General features: G+C 45.7%; 1 protein-coding gene across 2 annotated transcripts in view; it reads right to left on the bottom strand.

The window, feature by feature from the left end:
• The window catches only part of KCNH1 (potassium voltage-gated channel subfamily H member 1), a 318,994-nt gene that overhangs the window by 89,344 nt on the left and 210,899 nt on the right, over positions 1-18,751 (bottom strand). For both annotated transcript variants that reach the window (XM_045838602.1, XM_045838604.1), the window contains exons 8-9: positions 9,692-9,891; positions 3,423-3,675 (exon numbers count right to left, since the gene is read on the bottom strand). In XM_045838602.1, the coding sequence (XP_045694558.1) occupies positions 3,423-3,675; positions 9,692-9,891 (453 nt within the window). The remainder of the gene's footprint in view (positions 1-3,422; positions 3,676-9,691; positions 9,892-18,751) is intronic.

Here is an 18,751-nt window from a genome sequence, read left to right as displayed (position 1 = left end):
TCCTTTTATACAATAAGAGCCTCTTAAAATGTCCCAGCCACTAGGGACCCATGGAAGATGCTTTTTTCTAGTCTGAACAGCTTGAGGGCATTGCTAACTGGAGCAGGCAGCGTGCTCAGGAAGGCCCGAGGCAGAGGGCTGGATTTGGAGAAGCAGTCAGTTCACCAGGTAAATCAACAACAAATCAAGCCCATAAGAAGCCCAGGCTGAGGGCAAATGGGACGTGGCTTGGACATAGTCATTTGCCTTCCTCGCTCCTCCGTGGCTCTGTCATACTTCCATGGCCGGGTGTCCATGCTCAACTCCTGACAGTGCCGCTGTTTAGGGTGCATCAACACGGGCGCCCTAAGCATGAGTACAGAAGGTGAACAGCGTTCCTTGGAAAAGCATATGGTGAATTATCGGGGATGGGGGGAGGGGAGAGGGATGGGTGAGACGCCCTACCCCACACGATCAATTCAAATTCAATTCAAAGGAGAGCCTACTAGTCACTAATTACTACTCTTCTCAGCCAGGCAAACACCAGACTGCTATTACTAACGGAAAGTCCTCTTTATCAAGGACACTGATGAAAGGCAGGCATGAACGTCACTTCCCTGCAGCTACAATACAGTAATGGGTGTCCCTTTCGTACACAGTCAAGCCTCACATCACCGTGGATGCAGAAGGCAAGGAACAGGATAACCCTGTCTGTAGAATGCAGTGGATACCAGGAATCCAGAACACATTTTAGCAAACAATTTCAGCCTCTCTCCCCCACCAAGTTTCTATCCCAGTCTCCAGCAAATGCTGGAGTAATGGAAATCATCCTGGATTATTACCCTGAGCAGAATGTAACCAAGAGGGCAAGGTCGCTTGGGGCCGAGGGAGCAAGAGGAGGCTGCATATTATAGTCTCGAAAGTTAAACAGGAACAAAGTTTGGAATTTAAAAAAAAATACTGTGTCAAGATGCTTAGTTTGAATTTCAATTCTAACTTTGGTGTAACTTACAGTATTTTGGACTATAAGACACAATCCCCCCCCAATTTGGGAGGAAAGGGGGTGCGTCTTATAGTCCGAATGTAACTTACCTGGTTCACTGTGGTGGGGGAATGGGGTCACAAGTTATTAAAGATTTTACCACATTTGTTGCTTCAAAATTTTTTTCCTGTTTTCCTCCCCTAAAACCTAGGCGCATCTTTTGGTTCAGTTCATCATATAGTCCTAAAATTCAGTAATCACTCTGGCTCAGATTTCTAAAATATGGGGAATAAAAAAAAAACCCCTGGAATTATCTTCTGGAGAGTGGGCCTCTTGTAGTACATGCTCCCTCTGCTAGGTGAGTGTTTTAGGAAGTCATCTGTATCAGTGCACCAGCTAAGGCTGCTGTGAGAAGCTGCACTTGGCTTCAGTGAAATTTTTGGGAAGACATTTTCGACGCATTGGCCCATTTCATGATGGGTGATTTACAAGCGCACCTGTTCACGCTGTGCTGAATGCTCAGCAGTTTTTAACCAAAAATGGCATGACCCCCTGCCCCACCCTCTCTACTCGCCCAGTCTCTACCCCAAGGATTTTTTGTTTGTTTGTTTCCCTGGATAAAAAAAAGACCTCAAAAGTTTTGCCGATGTGGAAGAGGTGAAACAAAAAATGGCAGAAGCACTAGAAGGCATCAAATCAACGAGTTCAAAACCTGTTTTGAGCAGTGGAAAAAGCATCTCGATAGTTGCATTACATTTAAGGGAGAGTACTTTGAAGGTGGCTGAAGCTTAAACATATAAGAATAAATACAGCCCTGGCTGGCGTAGCTCAGTGGATTCAGCACGGGCTGTGAACCAAAGTGTCGCAGGTTCGATTCCCAGTCAGAAGACATGCCTGGGTTGCAGGCCATGACCCCCAGCAACTGCACATTGATATTTCTCTCTCTCTCTCTCCCTCCCTTCCCTCTCTAAAAATAAATAAATAAGATTAAAAAAAAATTTTTAAAGCCTTCATTTGGTCAACTGAGCACATTTTAAAAAAGAATAAATACACAATTTTTTATAAATAAATTTTGGGTTCCTCCTTGTGTATGTCTACAATGTCTAGCAGCACCTGGCAGCTTGATGGGCTAGCAAACCACATAAATTATCATTAGGACTGCAGTATTACAAAATAAGACAGAGCAGAGGTTTTGGAGTCTGAGGGACTCCAGGATGCTGGCTCCATGGACCTCGCCAGCTGTGAGGTCTTGGGAGAATCTCGTAACCTGTCTGAGTTTTCACTGTCTCATACACAAACCGGAGATAATACAATCACTTCACAGGGCCACTCTAAGGGTTCACTGAGAGTCTGTATGTAAAATGCCTGGTGCAGAATAGATGACCATGAATGATGGATCTCATTATGATGGCCTGCCCACTCAGAGTAAAATGCCCCCAATCAGGAGCTGCCCCGAAGCTACTTCAGGCACTTGGATGAATCCCTCAAAGTCCACTGATGCGCAACATGGAAAACACCAACGTGTGCCCCATGTCCCTCCCCGCCTCCCCGGTTCTTTATCACAGTGTCTGGTGGACCAGCTGCCCCGTTCCCCAAGTGAGAAACCCCACAACCCTCCTGGACTCTCTCCTCTCCCTCCACAGTAAACCCTTCATCAGGCTCTGTTGATTCCACTTTCCGTATGACAGCTCCATTTGCTTCTCTTCATCGGCTCACCATCAACTTGCCCCTAGGTGACATGTCTCCGACCTCACCTGCCATCCCAGCCTTCTCCCTTCAATCCACCCTCCATGTTGCAACTACCATCACCTGGCTAAAGTGAAAATCTGATCGTGCCCCTCCCCTGCTTTAAACCTTCATTCTGGCTCCTCCAAAGTAAAACCCAAGTCCTTTAACGTGGATCCCAGAGCCTGCATGACCAGCCTCGCCCCGGTGGCCTCCCCAGCCCCGTCTCTCACACGCCCCTTCGGTGTGTGCGTTCCAGCCGCACCGATGCACGTGCATCGCTGCACATAAACCATGCTCTCTCCCCGCAGGGACTTCACACGTGCTGCTCCCTCTGCCTAGAACTCTCCTTTGTCCTGTCTCTTCTCCATGCTAACACATTCTCAGTATTTGTTTTTCAGTTTAGGTGTCATTTTCTTCCAGGAAGACCTCCTGACACTTGAATACAGGGTTAGATGCCTCTTCCATTGGTATGCAAATGTCTGCTTATTTGTTTATCTCCCCAGTTGACTAGGTGGCTCTTGAGGACAAAACCCATTTCTGTCATTGAAATACCCCAAGTGCCACTAAACAGGCACTCCACTATTTGTCTGTTGGATAGAGGCACAGATGCTAACCATTGTTCTTCCCCCTGGTGCAATCTCTGGTTGAAGGCAGCAGAGGCCTTGGGCTGCCCGGTAGCTAAGCCAAGATCTCGGGCACCAGAAGGTTTCCCTCCAGCAGAGGCAACACCTACCTAGGATGGCCACCACCTCGTCGTCCTGGATCACCTCCAGGGAGCCGGAGACCACAAAGCAGAGGTTGTCCACACTCTCTCCCGCGTGGTAGATGAGGTCCCCCGGGGCACAGTGCACCGTCTGGAACTCCATGGCCAGCGCCCGCAGGCAGCCGTCGCTGGCCAGCCGGAAAGCCGGGTGTTCCTTGAACACCTTGCGGTTCAGGTGCACGCAGATGTCAGCTCTCATGTCCTTGGGGCAGATCTGCAGGACCTGGCCGAGCATGGGAAGGAAGAGTGTCAGGGCGCTCCTTTCTGAGGCCTCCAGATCACCGCTGTTCTACTCCTGGGGGTGGAAGCAAGTCCTCCCCCCACCCCCTGAGGCTAGACAGCACTCGCAGCCCTGATGGACAGGACAGCCGGTCCCTGGCCTCATGGTGCTTACTGTCTGTGGGAGGCAGTGACCACAAAAACCCGTGTTAATTGCTCAGAAGCAGGTCCTGAGAGCAGGGGGGCTGGAAGAACGTGGGACTCTTTAAGTGGCTGGGGGAGGCCTCTCTGAGGAGGTGACATTTGACACCTTCATAATGTGTCAGAGGGAGACCAGTGAAGAATGAACATTCCAGAAGAATAACAAAGGCTATGAGGAGACTGGCAGCAATGGCCAATGTGAATGAGGGGAAAGGGGTGGATGAGGTTTTGGGGAGAACGCCAAGTAGGAGAAGGGTGTGGAGACATTCAAGGATGCAAAGCTTTTTGATTTATTCTGAGTGTGATGAGGACACACTGGAGGATTTCCAGCAGGGAGGTGACAGGACCTGAATTATATTTTAGGGGATCATTGCAGCTACAGAATGGAGTCAGAGGGTCCTGACTTTTGGAGAGCGAGAATGGAGCCAAGGAGTCAAGTGGCAGCAGGAGAGCCAGATTGAGGTGCTGGGCCCCTCCTCCACCTCCTCTGTATGGAAACAGCTTGCAGGAGGAAGCAAGCTTGCAAGGAAAACTGCAGAGACAAATAAGGGCCAGTTCTATCCAGCTGGGCCATGCACTCTGACCCCAAAAGGTGACCTACAGTCAATTAGAATTTCATTATAATATCATTAGCATTGCAGATAGACCTGTAGCCATCAAGCGCCAACACAAGGCAGTTTCAGTAAAGACCAAGTAAGGATAGAAACTCCCCCTCCCTTTGGGAAGGTGGTGCCTCACCCCCTCTGCTTCCACTCAGCCCAGACCCACACATTTAGGAGTTCCTCCCCACTAACCCAAATATAAGCCCAGCCCCCAAGACCCCCTGGGGTGATGCACTCCCTATCTGAGTGTGTATTCTCACTTTAATAAAACCTCTGTGCTTCAGTGAATCTTTCTGTCTAGTTCTCAACTCCTCTCTCACGTGGAGACAAGAACCTGGATACTGTCACTGGGCTGAGGCCTCCCTTGGCCTCCCTGTGAGCCTCTGACGTCAAGTGTAGGTCACTCCCGCAGGTGTGGCCTAAGAGCCTAGGGGACTTGGACTGGAGTGCTGGCAGTGGAGCCAGTGAGAAGTGATCATATTCAGACCACATTTTGGAGGTGGAACTGACAATCTGCAGAGGGACGGAATACGGGTGTGATTGAAAGAGAGATAGAAATAATATTTACTAAGCACTTACTGTGTGCCGTGTATTGCTAAGTAGTTTAAAGTGGCTCATTCATTTCATACTTATTTTACAGCATCTATTTTATGCCAGGAACCATTCTAGGTTCTGAGGATGTAGCAGTGAACAAAATAGACAAAATCCCTGCCTTCATGTAACTTAACATCTGGTGGGAGGAGCCAAATAATATGCAAAATCATTTAGCAGTAAGTGCTAAAAAGAATAGTAAAGAAAGAAAAGGAAAGTCAGGGAGGGTTGTGATTTTACACTGTCAAGCATTAGCTGATCTAATCCTCACATAAACCCTAGGATGCAAGGGCTACTATTGTACCGTTTTGCAGATGAGGAAACCGAGACACAAGGAAGATACGAGCTTGCCTAAAGTGGCAGAGCCAGGAAATGGCAGAGCTGGGACCTTCAACCAGGTAACTGGACTCCAGAGCCTAGTTTACATACTAACCACTTCTTATATCATGTGGCTGCCCCCCCCAAAACTGGGCTTGGGATTTAATTTTCAGCATTTAGGAAATCAAAGCAAATGGGAACTGTAGGAGGCCATGCAGGTCTCACGCTTTAAAGACAAAAAAATTACTCAGCCTTCTCTCGTGGGAGGAATATTTCCCTGGACAAAATTTTGTCACAAAACCATGGCATAGGCCCTTACATACTAAGTAACACAGTAAGGCCCCAAGTGGACTTTTTCAGAGAAATTAAGAGTGTTCCTAAATTAACCCTTCTCCCATCCATCCTAGCCTGGGAACAAAGCTGAGGGCACAGAATCAGCCGTGTCCAGTGAGGACATTTCCTCGGTGTGCTGGGTTCCTCCCCGTCCCTGCTTCTCTGCCTTAGCCCAGGCCATTGGCCTCTGTGCTTGGAGCTCACCATGGACTTTGGAAATCCTGCAGTTTCCTTCAAAACCCAGCTCAATCTCAGCGTGCCCTTGGCAGCTTCGCTCACATCCCACCCCGCTCAGGTGCCCTGCGCTCCGCGTGGAGGCATGGCAGGGGAAAGAGGGCAAACTGTTGAAATCCCCCTCCTGCCTCTTCAAGTGACTTAACTGCGCTACCCTTTGGCGTCTCAAGTAAAATGCACGCTGCTCACATTGGCTGATGAGGATTAAATAAAATTGCATCTCCCAGCACACTTCCGTGGGACAGTGCCTGGCCCCAGCAGGAGACTCGGTAAATGCCAGTGCCCCCCTCTGTGGTCTTGCTCTGGGGCTGCAGGATGCTGAGGCAGCCAGCATGTTCTCCAGCAGAGGGGACGGAAGGCTGGCAGAGACGGAGGAAGATTCAGACAAGCAGTGCTTGGGCGGAGTGTTTGCTAATACTTTCCTCTTTAAAGCTCATTAAAAACAAGACTTCTGTAGAAATGCGGATTTAATTTGGATCCTCTTCTCTCCAAACAGAACACAAGGGAGTGTGCAATGCTCACATGTCATGTCAAAACTGTGCCCAGTGGTTCGAAACCAAGATGCATGCTTTCAAGTTCACCCTTAAATAGTTGGTTTCCCCCTGGCTGGACTTGGCTGGCAGAGGCTGCTAGTGAACGACACCCTGGCATGGCGACAGTATTTTGTTCATGGGCTCTGTTCCCGGAGCCACTGGGAAGCACGTGTGAGGAGGAGGGGGACTGTGGAGTGGAAATCACAGACTGTCATGGCCATCAGGCCTCTCCAGCCTCCTTCTGTGGGCTCCATAGCGTGTGGGCTGGTGGACCCCGAATTCCTGTCTCCGAGGGAAGGTGTCTGCTCAAGGCCCTGAAATGGGCCATGTTTCCTTCTACTTGGTATTGAGAACAGACTATCCCCACCAGTCCTTGAGGCCTCGAAGGCCACAGGGAGATGTCATCATAGAAGCTCCAGGAGCCTCCTCAGAGTGGGCAGGACAGCAGCAGGGCTGAGGGAGCAGGCTTTAGGGGCAGGCGGATCTGGATCCAATTCCTGGCTTTAACACTTAGTAGTCCTGGGAGCTTGAAGCAATGCTTAGCTTTCCCCCAAGTCTTCACTTTGGAAGTGGAGCACAGAACTCTTCAGAGGGTCCCCTGAGCTGGCACACCCAGTGCTCAGTGCGCGTGGCTCTCATTTCTGATGTTCTCCACCCAGGAGAGCAGTGGCTGGGCCTGACAGAGGCTCTGAGGTCCAGAGGCCTTAGTATAAAAGTCATCTAGTTTCCAAGTGTCACAGACACAGAAGGACAAGTGACATGCTCAAGGTCACCAGCCAATAAATGGTAAACGGAATGAGCCCAGCACTGTCACCCCACCACCACACAGCCTACCCCCCGCTCCCCTGGTCACCACTGACCATTCGGACTCAGAAGGGAGAAGGGACCATGGAGGGGCATGGGTCCACGGGACTGGTCCTCTCCATAGCAGCTGCCAGCCAGGAAGAGCAGCCACTCCAGGCCAGGCTCTGTGGTGAGAGGCCACAGTGCCCCGTCTTCCATCCGATCAGAAGCTGGGGCAGGTCCCAAAGCCCTCCAGGGTCATGAGGCAACAGGAGGGGAAGAAAGGGTCAATGCTGACAGTGCTGTCTCCCTCGGGCAGCCACCCAGCTCAGCCCTGCAGTGAGGGCGGGGAAGGGCCTTCTTTCCAAAGGCATCCTGGCCCCTGGGAACAGGAGCCCCAGGGCTGAGAGATCAAAGTTCCTTTCTGCTCCATCGGCTCCCGGGCACCCACAGAGCCCACGGCCTTGCTGAGAGAGCAGAGCAGAAACAACAGGCACTGCCCTGCCCCACCGATGCCCGGCTTGTCTGAGAGACAGGGGCAGCTCTGTCTGAACTCCTCCTTCTTCCCTCCAGGACATGTTTTCAATTTTCAACAAGTGACAGTAGGAAAAGCATAAGCTTTGAAATTAGAAAAACTGGGTTCAAATCCTGGCTTTGCCATTTTTCTTTTTGTTTAAAGAAAGGTATGTTTTTCTATTTATTCAAGTTTTCTTTTTTAGAGAAGTTTTTATTTCTTTATTTGTATATTTATTTATTTGAGAGAGAGAAAGAGAGTAACATCCATTTGTTGTTCTACTTATGCATTCATTGGTTAATTCCTTTATGTGCCCTTATTGGGGATCGAACCCGTAAACTTGGCATATTTGGACGATGCTCTAACTGAGTTACTCAGCCAGGATAGCTTTGTGATCTTAACTCTGTGACCCGGGGCAGTTAATAAAATTAACTGGGCCTCTGTGTCCTTATCCCTTTCAACAGAAATAGCAGCAGGGTTGTAGTGGAGCCTGGGTAAAGCGGGAATGCAGGACCAGGCGCGTGGAGAAGGCAGTAAATTTTTGTGCTTAACGCACGTTCAAGTTACCGTAGCTGGTGGGGTGGTGTCAGTGTGATGTTACTGTTGTTATAATGGAAGGTGCTTAACCAAACCAAAGTATCATTCCTTTTAAATTTGGATCAGTTAAGTTTAGTCCAATTTTTCCTTTTGAACTGTCAATTCTCAACTGACTATTCTAATGGAGGAAGACTAGGAGCATGAAGAGCTGTCCAAAGCCAACTGAATTTGGCTTTGAATGTGTCATAAGGCATTTTTGCAATAGTGTTATCTTTATTTTCCTCATTCGAACAATGAAAGGAATCGGTATTCCCTAAGTACTTACAAATTGACAATAAAAGGAGAAGTGTAGTTGAAAAGACTGAAAAGCAGAGGAAAACTGACCTAAGGTTACATTTTGGCTTACAGAAAACATAAAAAGGAGATAATTCTCAAGTGCATAATAGAAAGTCCACTTATCTTCATTCTGTCCAATACCACCAAATTTTCTTCACTTCACTGAAATGCACCTAGAATAATAAACTTGACTCATGGAAAACAACAGGGATTTGTGGCCACTTCCATCTTCCAGGTGGGAAAACTGATGCCTAGGGAGGTGGCCACCTGCGGCTCTGCCCAAGCCAGCTGATGATGAAGGCACACGCCCTTGCCCAGCATTGCCCGCACCTCTCTGATGAATAGGACCACTTGTGAAAATGCAGGCTTCCAGGCTCTCCACACCCTCCCCCCCAATTCTCATTCCATGGGTCTGGGTTGGAGGCTGGGAATCTTCTTTGACTGATCACCTCGTGAGATTCTTATCAGGGCCAAGACTAAAGTGAGGCCACAAAACTGCCTTGGGCACAGAACTGAAGGAGATGTTAAAAAGTCAGTAATCGAGATAGATCACAGTTTATTTAATGTAATATTTTAAAAAATAAAAATTCATGCAAAAAGTCCATGATGAACAAAATATCGAAAGTCTGAATAAACACGGGATCAGTAGCAGTGCTCAGCCATCTTGTGCCACCCTTGCCCGAGGCGGAAGGAATATCAGTAATACTGGTGACCTCACCCAGGGTGGCCCTGATTCTTATCACGTATGTTTGGGAAATTCCACCCTGGACAGTTAGACTTCCAGTTCCTCTTTTCTCCAGGAGGCATACCCTGTCTTTCCAATTTTCTCAATAATGGCTCCTAATTGCTAGTCTTTGAGCAAGGCTGATCTGGAAGCCATGAAAATCTCTGGAGGTAGGACCTGGACACACAAAACTACCCAGGTGAATTCTGAGGCACAGCCAGGTGTGAAAACAAGTGCCCTGGGAGAGTGCCTAGGTGTCCCCAGGAAAGCTGGCAGTAAGTGGTTTGTTTATCTGAGCTCATCGCCCTCCTTACCTTCTCAGTGTCAATGCCTCTGGACATGGACCAGGTGGACACGATATAATCCATGACTCGCTCACTCAATCCCTTTGGCACCTGGTAGAGCTTCAGGAAGTCTCGAACGCTGTTGAGCATCTCATGGTACCTGTTGGTGTTGGCGTACATCTGTTGGAAGATGGTTGTCACATTCCCAAAGATGGTGGCATAAAGAAGTGCTAGAGACAGGAAGAGGAGAAGAAACCACATATGAGCAGTCCCTGAGCCAGGGCCCAAGAACGCCCACCTTGCCCAAAGCAGGCCAGTGGCCAGAGCTGCCCTCTCCAGGACAGACTGTCCTGACCTTCCCATGAGAATCTCACCCCAGAAGCCTCTGGGAGTGGACCGCAAACAAGAGTCTCCCAACACTAGACCAACAGGACAAGCCCAAGGTGGATGAGAGCTGACATGACTGGGCCCAGAGCTAGGACACAGAGCGCAATGGGGGCTGGGGGTGGGTGCAGTTGGACTGCTTCACTGGTCAAGCCACAGAAAGTGTGAGCCATGGCTGAGCCACCAGTCAGACGTGTTCCTATGGGCTCCACATCAACCTAAATCCGAACCTACCAGCAAGTAATCTTTATCAAATCCCAGCATGTGCCCAGCACTATACTGCCTGCCGGGGCCAGGACGGTGAATGAGACACTGAGTCCTGGCCCTCACACAGCAAACAGCGTAGCAGGACAGACCTGCAATGTGTCATCACAAATAAATAAATCATAGCCAGTCTGCCGAGGGCGATGAAGGAAGTTCTATCTTTGCTTTGCACTTATTGTTCAGGATGTTAATACAGCAATCCATTTCACTGTCATGTGAGTCCTGGGGGGAAAGCGTGGCTTTAATGTGGTGAGAATAAAATCAGATTCCCTCTGAGATGTAGCAAGGACACACTCTGTGCTCCTGGTGCTTTTACATTAGTGTCATGAAGGACGGCCATAATGTCATCACAAAACCCCACCTTCCACCTCTACCTCCCATTGCGCTGGAATGCTGAACTCCAGTGCCCGCACATCCGGGAAACCTCTCCACAAGGGTGACCGTGACTCCTAGCCATGTCTACAGAGCTCATATAGCATGTGTTTCTTTCTTGACAAAGTATGAGTTGCTTGAAGACTGGGCTCATCTTTTCCTTGCCACTGTATCCCCTCGAGCTAACACTATACCAGCACCCAATAAATATTTGTCAGGTTCATGAGTTTCACACACATTTGTGCTCTGGCTTTTTAAAAAAACAAGCCATATAGTACAATAAACTGCACATGTTTAAAGGGTACAATTTGACAACCTTTGGCATATGTATACACCCACAAAACCATTACCATAATCAAGATGGTGAACATGTCCATCACCCCCCAAGGTTTTGTCGTGTCCCTTTGTAGTCTCTCCACCCCCTCCTGCTTCTCCCTACTCTCCACCTTCCCCCTGCTGAGCAACCATTGGTGTTTTCTGTCACCACAGGTTAGCTTGCATTTTCAATACTCATATGAATTGAATCATATATCATATACTTTTTACACATACCTTTATTAAGATAGGATCCATATACCATAAATACATCTACAAAAGCATACAATTCAATGGCTCTTAGTGCATTGACAGAGCTGTACAATCATTACTGCATCTAAGTGTAGATTGTTTCCATCCCCCAAACACTGACCCATTTGCAGTCATTCCTTGTCCGCCCCCCTCCTGTCCCTTAGCCAACCACCTGTGGCCTCTATAGATTGTTTATTCTGGACATTTCATATAAATTAAATTACACAATATGTGGCCTTCTGTGGCTAGCTTCTTTCATTCGTCACAAGGTTTTCAAGGTGTATCCTTTTACTGTTGAATAATATTTCATTGTACGGATATAACCCCTTTTCATTTATCCATTCATCAGTTCATGGGCATCGGGGTCATTTCCACTTCTTGGCTATTATGAATGGTGCTCCTATAAACACTCCTGTATAAAGTTTTGTATTAACATGCTTTCATTTCTCATGGGCATACACCTAGCTGTGGGTTTGTTAGGTCACGTGGCGACTTTATGTTTAATGTTTTGAAGAACCGCAGCATTTTACACTCTTCCAATGGTGTATAAGGGGTCCCAGTGTCTCCAACATCCTCCCAACACTTGTCATTCATTATCTGTTGTTTTCGTTACTATTACCATCGTAATGAGTGTGATCTGCTAGCTCACTGTGGTTTTGATTTCCATTGCCCTGATGGCTAATGAGGTAAATGAAGTATCTTTTCATGTGCCTGTTGACCATTCATATCTCTTTGGAGAAAGGTCCGCTCAAATCTTTTGCCTATTTTTTCAGTTAGGTTGTTCGTCTTTTTATTATTGAGCTATAAGTGTTCTCTATATGTATGTATAAAGAATTTTATTTACATATATAAATTCTTTATCAGATATATGATTTGCAAATACTTTCTCACATCCTGTGGGTTGTTTTTTCACTTTCTTTATGGTATTGTTTTTTGCACCATGAAAGGTTTTAGTTTTAAGGTAGTCCAATTCATCTTTATATTTTTGTACTTTATTGACTAGTTTCCTTCATTCAGCATAATTATTTGAGGTTCATCCATGTTGTTGCAACAATAGCTCCTTTCTCTTTTTAAGAAAGAAAAATTGATGTTGAAATAACTATAAATTCACAGAAAGTTGTAAAGATAATACAGGGAGATTCTATAAATCCCTCACCTAGGTTCCCCATTGGTTACATGTCACATAACAACAACAGCACCAATATCAAAACCAAAGGATTTTCATTGTTCTAAAGTATGCATATGATTCTGTGTCATTTTATCACATATGCAGATTCATACAACCAGCCCCACATTCAGAACACAGAACTGTCCTGTTATCACAGAGACCTCCCTTGTGCTATTCCCACTTCCCCTGGAAACCACTAATCTCTTCTTTTTTATAATTATGTCGCTTCAAGAGTGTTATATAAATGGAATCATATTGTACGTGATGTTTTGAGACTGGCTTTTCCCACTTATCCTTGTGATCCATCTACCTTGTTGCATACATATGTCAATAGTTCATTCCTTTGTATTGGTGAATACTACCCCATGCTAGAAACACACCATGTCATTATTTTCAAATAATCTTAGGCCTAACTCACAGATGAAGGGAGGGAAAAAAGAGAGACTGAGAGGAAGCCCTGGATCTAGAGGCAAGGGAGGGCTGTCTTTAGTTCGGTCTGCTCAGCAGTGGCTGGGTCTGGCTGCCTGAAAAACCGAGGACACAAATCTACCTGAAGAGAACTGTAAATGAGGATCACAAAGTGCCACCAGCTCCGAAGAGCTACCAGGGAGTGGTGTCGATCTGAACAAAAGGAGGCAGATGAAAAGCAACAGTTGAAGCCTGAATAATGCAGACATCAGCTCTTCTGAGCTCATAAACAGCATCACACACTACAGGGACGAAGCACCTATTCCCCCGCCCCAGTCATGTTCCCGCGTGGGCTCAGCACCAGCCTCCCACGGCCCAGGTCGCTGCCTGTGCCCAGGCACTCTGACCCCAACCCAATCAGCCCGAATGGCAGTCCTACTTCAGCTCTGTTCTCTGGCCCACAACCAGCCAGAGGTCACACATGAGGAGTACAGGTGCTTTTTGCAGGATGGCTGCCAGGAAGCTAATTTAATCTTGAGCATAAAAAATAGTTACACCAAATCAATACAGAAAGAATAGCTCTCTTTTTAATGACCTGAGAACCAGGCGCAGGTCTGAGACCACAGTCCTGGCCACAGCTACAGCAAGGCTACCACGTCATTCACGGCCCAGGGCTGCTCCCCTCCCACTCTGGTTCTGAGAGTCTGGAAGATCCAGGGTCCCCAGGAGGGCCTTATTGGGTTATCATTGTCATCATAAATGTTATGATTCCTAAAAATGGATGATTCTGTTCTCAATGCCCCTTCTCTAGTTTTATCATTATTATTATTAATTATTCCTCACCTGAGGATATGCTTTCATTGGTTTGGGGGAGGGAGAAAGAAGGGGAGGGAAGGAGAAAGAGAGAAACACTGATGTGAGAGAGAAACACTGATCAGCGGCCTCCTGTATGCACTCAGTCCAGGGCCTGAACCCAAAACCTAGGTATGTGCCCTGACTGAGAATCGAACCCACACCCTTCTGGTGTATGGACTGACGCTCAAACCAAATGAGCCGCCCACCAGGGCCCTTCTCTAATTTTATATGAAGGAAGTTGTCTTTTTCATGTATACATTTTTTTACTGGTATCTCCCATATGAAGCATTACGCCCTTAAATACAACCTACCTGGGAGGGCAGACGCGTGAGTCAAACTACCACCTGAGCAGACATCTGAGCGTGAGGCGGGAGGAAGGGAGGGAGAGTGTAGCAGTCACGTCACTGTCATGACTGAGCCTCGGTGCAGAGGAAGCCTCGCGTGACTCTACACGGAGATTAGTTGGCCCTGCTGTTTTGGGGAGGAAGGAGGGAGACCTCTCCAAAATGCCGATTCAGATACGAGGTTTATTTCTGTACTTGAGTGGTTTACAGTTAACATTACACCATTTCAAGAGTTTTAGGTCTCATCCAAAGAACAGTGAGATAGTATTCTCCGGCCCTTAAATGGAAATCGTTATATGGAATTTGGAGGGAAGAATGGCAAAAGTTTGTCTTCCTTTTTAAAATTTAGTATTTGTTTTTGTATAGATAATACACACAAAGTTTAAAGAGCCAACTGTCCAAGACATTTAAAAATTTCTTATTCTAAAGTGTCGCAGGTTCGATTCCCAGACAGGGCACATGCCTGGGTTGCAGGCCATGGCCCCCAGCAACCGCACATTGATGTTTCTTTCTCTCTCTCTCTCTCTCTCTCTCTCTCTCTCTCTCTCTCTCTCTCTCTCTCTCTCTCTCTCCCTCCCTCCCTCCCTCCCTCCCTTCCCTCTCTAAAAATAAATAAATAAAATCTTTAAAAAATTTTCTTATTCTCCTAGGCCATCTTCCTTTTCACCCAATTTTCTATTATGCTGAAGCACCCACTTCCACTGTATCAGCCACTTGTTTCGCTATTGATCTCCGTATTTTAATACCATGCCCAAACTGCTATATCCTGACATTTCAATTGTAGGCCTTATCCAATGACCTCTGAGAATTTAGCTCTTTCTTACCTCACCTCCAATCTCACCCTCCTAACATAATTCTACCATCATATTGGTTAGATAATTACCTATATTCACATGATCATTAATAAATGGATGCTATCACAGCTAAGCCTTGTACTATACTGTGGTTACTTTTCCTTTTCTGCAATGTTTTCTTTTTATGGTAGCCAATAATGGTATTTGTCTTTTCCTGTTTAGTTTACTTATTGCCAATTTGACTCCAAACTCTCCCACAGGTCAATGTGTCTTCTCAATATATTGAAACACATTGGTGAGTTTATCAACTTCATTTCTGTAAAGAAATCTCTCCTGGAGGCTTCTGACCTGTGGCTTCACAGCTGTGTGGGCAGCTCTGCCCAGCGTCCTGGGAAGTCCCTTCCTTTAGGATTCGGGTGAGATCCCAGTCCCTGTATCTCATGTCTTCCTGCCTCTCGGTTTACCCCTTTTTGTTGGTAGAAGGAATCTTCTAACAGCTTTCAGAGAAAGGATATATGGGAGCACAGCTTTTGAGAAGGAATGTTTACTCTTCAAGTCAGTTAACAGCTCGTTGTAGTGGGTGTGGAATTCCAGATTAGAAGTCATTTCTCTCAGAATTTGGAAGCATTTCTCCACTGTGCTCCTTTGCTATTGAGAAGTCAAGAGCATTCAGATCTCTCATCCTTCAAATTGAACTTGTTTTTTTCTCTCTAGAAACTCTCCTTCTTCAATGATCTAAAAATTCAGAATAATGGACCTTTTGCTGTGGTTCACTTTTTATCCATTATGCTAGGCTTTCAGTAAAGCCTTTCAACCTGGAAATTTATGCCCTTCAAAGAAATTTTCTTTCTTCTCTCTCCCCTCCTCTCCTGACCCCTCCCCCTTCCCCTCCTCCCTCCCCTTCCCTCTTCCTCCTCCTCCTTTTCTTCTCCTCCTCTTCCTCCTTCTTCTTCTCCTTCTCTCTCCAGCGGATCAAAGTTGGGTGAAGCATAATAAGGGTACTTCTTTTTATTTCTACTCAACTTTCTTTTGTCACTTGGAACAAAATTCTTCACATTTTCTCAAAAGGTAAGAGAGAAGGGAAACTGAGAGATTGTCCTATTCTATGAACCCAGGCTGGAGGGCAACCCTAGTCAACGTAACTGCAGTGGAAAAGGAATTAGGTAGCTCAGCCCCTAGGTTTTTTTGGTGGAACAGAAAAGAGACTCAAGGGGTGTATTTAGCAGGCCGCAGGTCCTAGCCCCTTGCTATTCTCACTTACACTGAACCTGCTGTCTAGCTCCCCATTCTTCTGAGCTCCCCAGTCTCTAGACTCATCAGCCACACTCCTCCCCTTTCCCTCATCCCTTTCCCTTTGGGACATCTACTTCAGGGCCCAGAAGCTGGATGGGCACCTGATCTGCCTGCTACCCAAGGGAAGTAAGGAAGGGAAGAACCCGTCTCTGAGTTGGCAGGGCATCTCTGGCACTCTGGGAGGCCAGCTTCTGCAGAGCTGTTAGAACCTCACCAGTAGCCTTTGCTAATCAGTGGGTTAGGTAGATTTCTGGCTCCTCCAGCAAGCTGGCCATTATTTGTAAAATTATTTCTATTGCAAAATGCACTGTAACTTCTAGTTAACAACCTTGCAGAGTATAATTTATCCCTAAACTCGAGAAAGCTGAAATAAGTAAGCAAATAAATAAATAGCTTCCTCTGCAAGTGTTTCAAAGCTTAGAGATATAGAAAGGACTAAAATGAGCTTTTTTCCTTTTTGTAACAATAAAAAATGATTGCCCTCTGTTGGTAATTTATGGGTCTATCCAAACCAACTTTTCTTGCAAAGTTCCTGATGAGACATTAAAATCAAATTTAAATATGACTCTACCATTAAGCCTGTGTTTGTTTCTGTAGCCTGAATTCCCAGCTAAAGGCCACGAGGCCTTTGTTAGCTCCTCATCTGGAAACTCCATTTAGCAATTATGGGGACATGCTAGTCACGGAGGACGGGTCCCTAGGACTGTAGTCACATCGCCTCTCTGACATCTCTCCCGGGCCTTATGCCAAATCAAAGAAAAAGACTGAAGAAGCATAAGACGAGTGAACACACAGAGGGAATGACTATCGATAAAAGGGACAAATCAGGAAAAAACAATAACTGAAAAGAAAATTCTTAAAAATGGAGGTAGGCTTTCAAAGTCACCCTGGCAAAAGATTTCCCTGGCCCTTCTTTTTTGCCCAGTTTTAATGCAATATAAACATAGAACATGGTATTAGTTTAAGGTGTATAACACACTGATTTGATGTATGTACATATTGAGAAGTGATCACTACAATAAGTTTAGTTAACATCCATCACCTCAGGTAGTTATTGGGTTATCTCTTTGATGGTTTCTTTTTTGTTTTTAATTAGCGTTACTTTAAATGCAATTAGCATTTTTATTTATATTTCATCTTTTTTCTTTTTCTTTTTATTTTTTTAAAGATTTTATTTATTTATTTTTTAGAGAGGGAAGGGAGGGAGAAAGAGAGAGAGAAACACCAATGTGCAGTTGCTGGGGGTCATGGCCTGCAACCCAGGCATGTGCCCTGGCTGGGAATCGAACCTGTGACACTTTGGTTCACAGCCCCGCGCTCAATCCACTGAGCTATGCCAGCCAGGTTTCTCTTCTTTTTAAAATTTAAATTATTTTATTGCTGTTCAATTACAGTTGTCCATATTTTCTCCTTTCCCCTCTTTGATGGTTTCTTCCTCTTCATTTTCTTTCCATTTCTCAGATCTCTTGTTATTCTAGTGTCGGACTCAGGGATTAATCCAATTTTCTTATCTTTCTCTCCTGCTTTCTATCATCGTATAAAAGATTTCTTCAACTTTTACCTTCTATCCTCTCTGTTTAATTTTTATTTGCTATCATACTTGTAATTTCCATGAATTTTTTTGCTTTCTGAATGCTCTTTTTCAGTAGCATTTTGTTCTGTTTCATCAATGTAATATGTTCTCTTGTTTTCTAAGGATATCAGCAATAAGTACAGGGTCCAGCACAAATAACACCCTTTTTTATTACATTAAAAATCTTTTATCACAAAATCATGAGCATGTAATTCTGTAACATAACAATGTCACACTCAAGCATACCATATGACATTTTAGGTGAAATGTTCAAATTGCTGTCCGTCTCATGCGAGACACTCACGTACCCCACCAGCCACACCCAATGGCATTACTTCAGCCGGACTCTGTATAGTTTTAAGTTTTCTTCTCCCTGCTTGGTGTTTGTTTCCCTACTTCATTTTTGTTTGCCTAACTTTCATCTTTGAAAGATGTGGTAATCCTTAGCTGCATATATTTTAAAGTGAGGCCCTAGAAAACGGCTTAAAAGCTTTGGGTCAACAAGAAGGTCGTCTACTGTGAGAATTCACAGCGGGGTGGCCTGGCTGGAGTGGATGCTGAAGCACCATCCTCAGCACCATCAACTTTAGGATCATCCTTTTAAACTTCACGGAATGCCCCTGAAAATGTGTATTTCTAACAAGATACTCTTACACTGGGAACTCTGAGAAGCAAGTACTACAACTTCCTATTTTCTATTGCAATTCATGTTCTACTTCAGAATATGTTGCCGAGCTCTATGGCAATAAACATTGGTTTGTTCTTCATGGTCGGCTGGATTATTCACCATTTAGTTTTCTGAGAGTAGGTTTAGGCAGATCGAAAAGAAAAAGTAGCTTATTTAGAAAGAGCTCATTTTCTGAATATAGATTATAAATTATTCTCTCTCTTTTTTTGTCTCTCTCCTTCTCTTCTTCCTTCAACTCTGCTCATATGCTGGCTATCTCGCCATGCCCAGATCTCCTAGGGACCAACAAAAACTGAGGCAGTATAAGCCTTTTCCAATCCCTGCTTTTAAATCAAATACTGCCTGAAATAAAATATCTGTTGAAATTATGCCTAACTGCT

The sequence above is a fragment of the Phyllostomus hastatus genome, unplaced genomic scaffold (assembly GCF_019186645.2).
Source record: "Phyllostomus hastatus isolate PE091 unplaced genomic scaffold, TTU_PhHast_1.1 phas_contig_283, whole genome shotgun sequence".
In the NCBI taxonomy this organism is placed as follows: Eukaryota; Metazoa; Chordata; class Mammalia; order Chiroptera; family Phyllostomidae; genus Phyllostomus; species Phyllostomus hastatus.
Note: the sequence above shows the minus strand (reverse complement) of the source record. Positions and strands in the feature narration are given on the sequence as shown.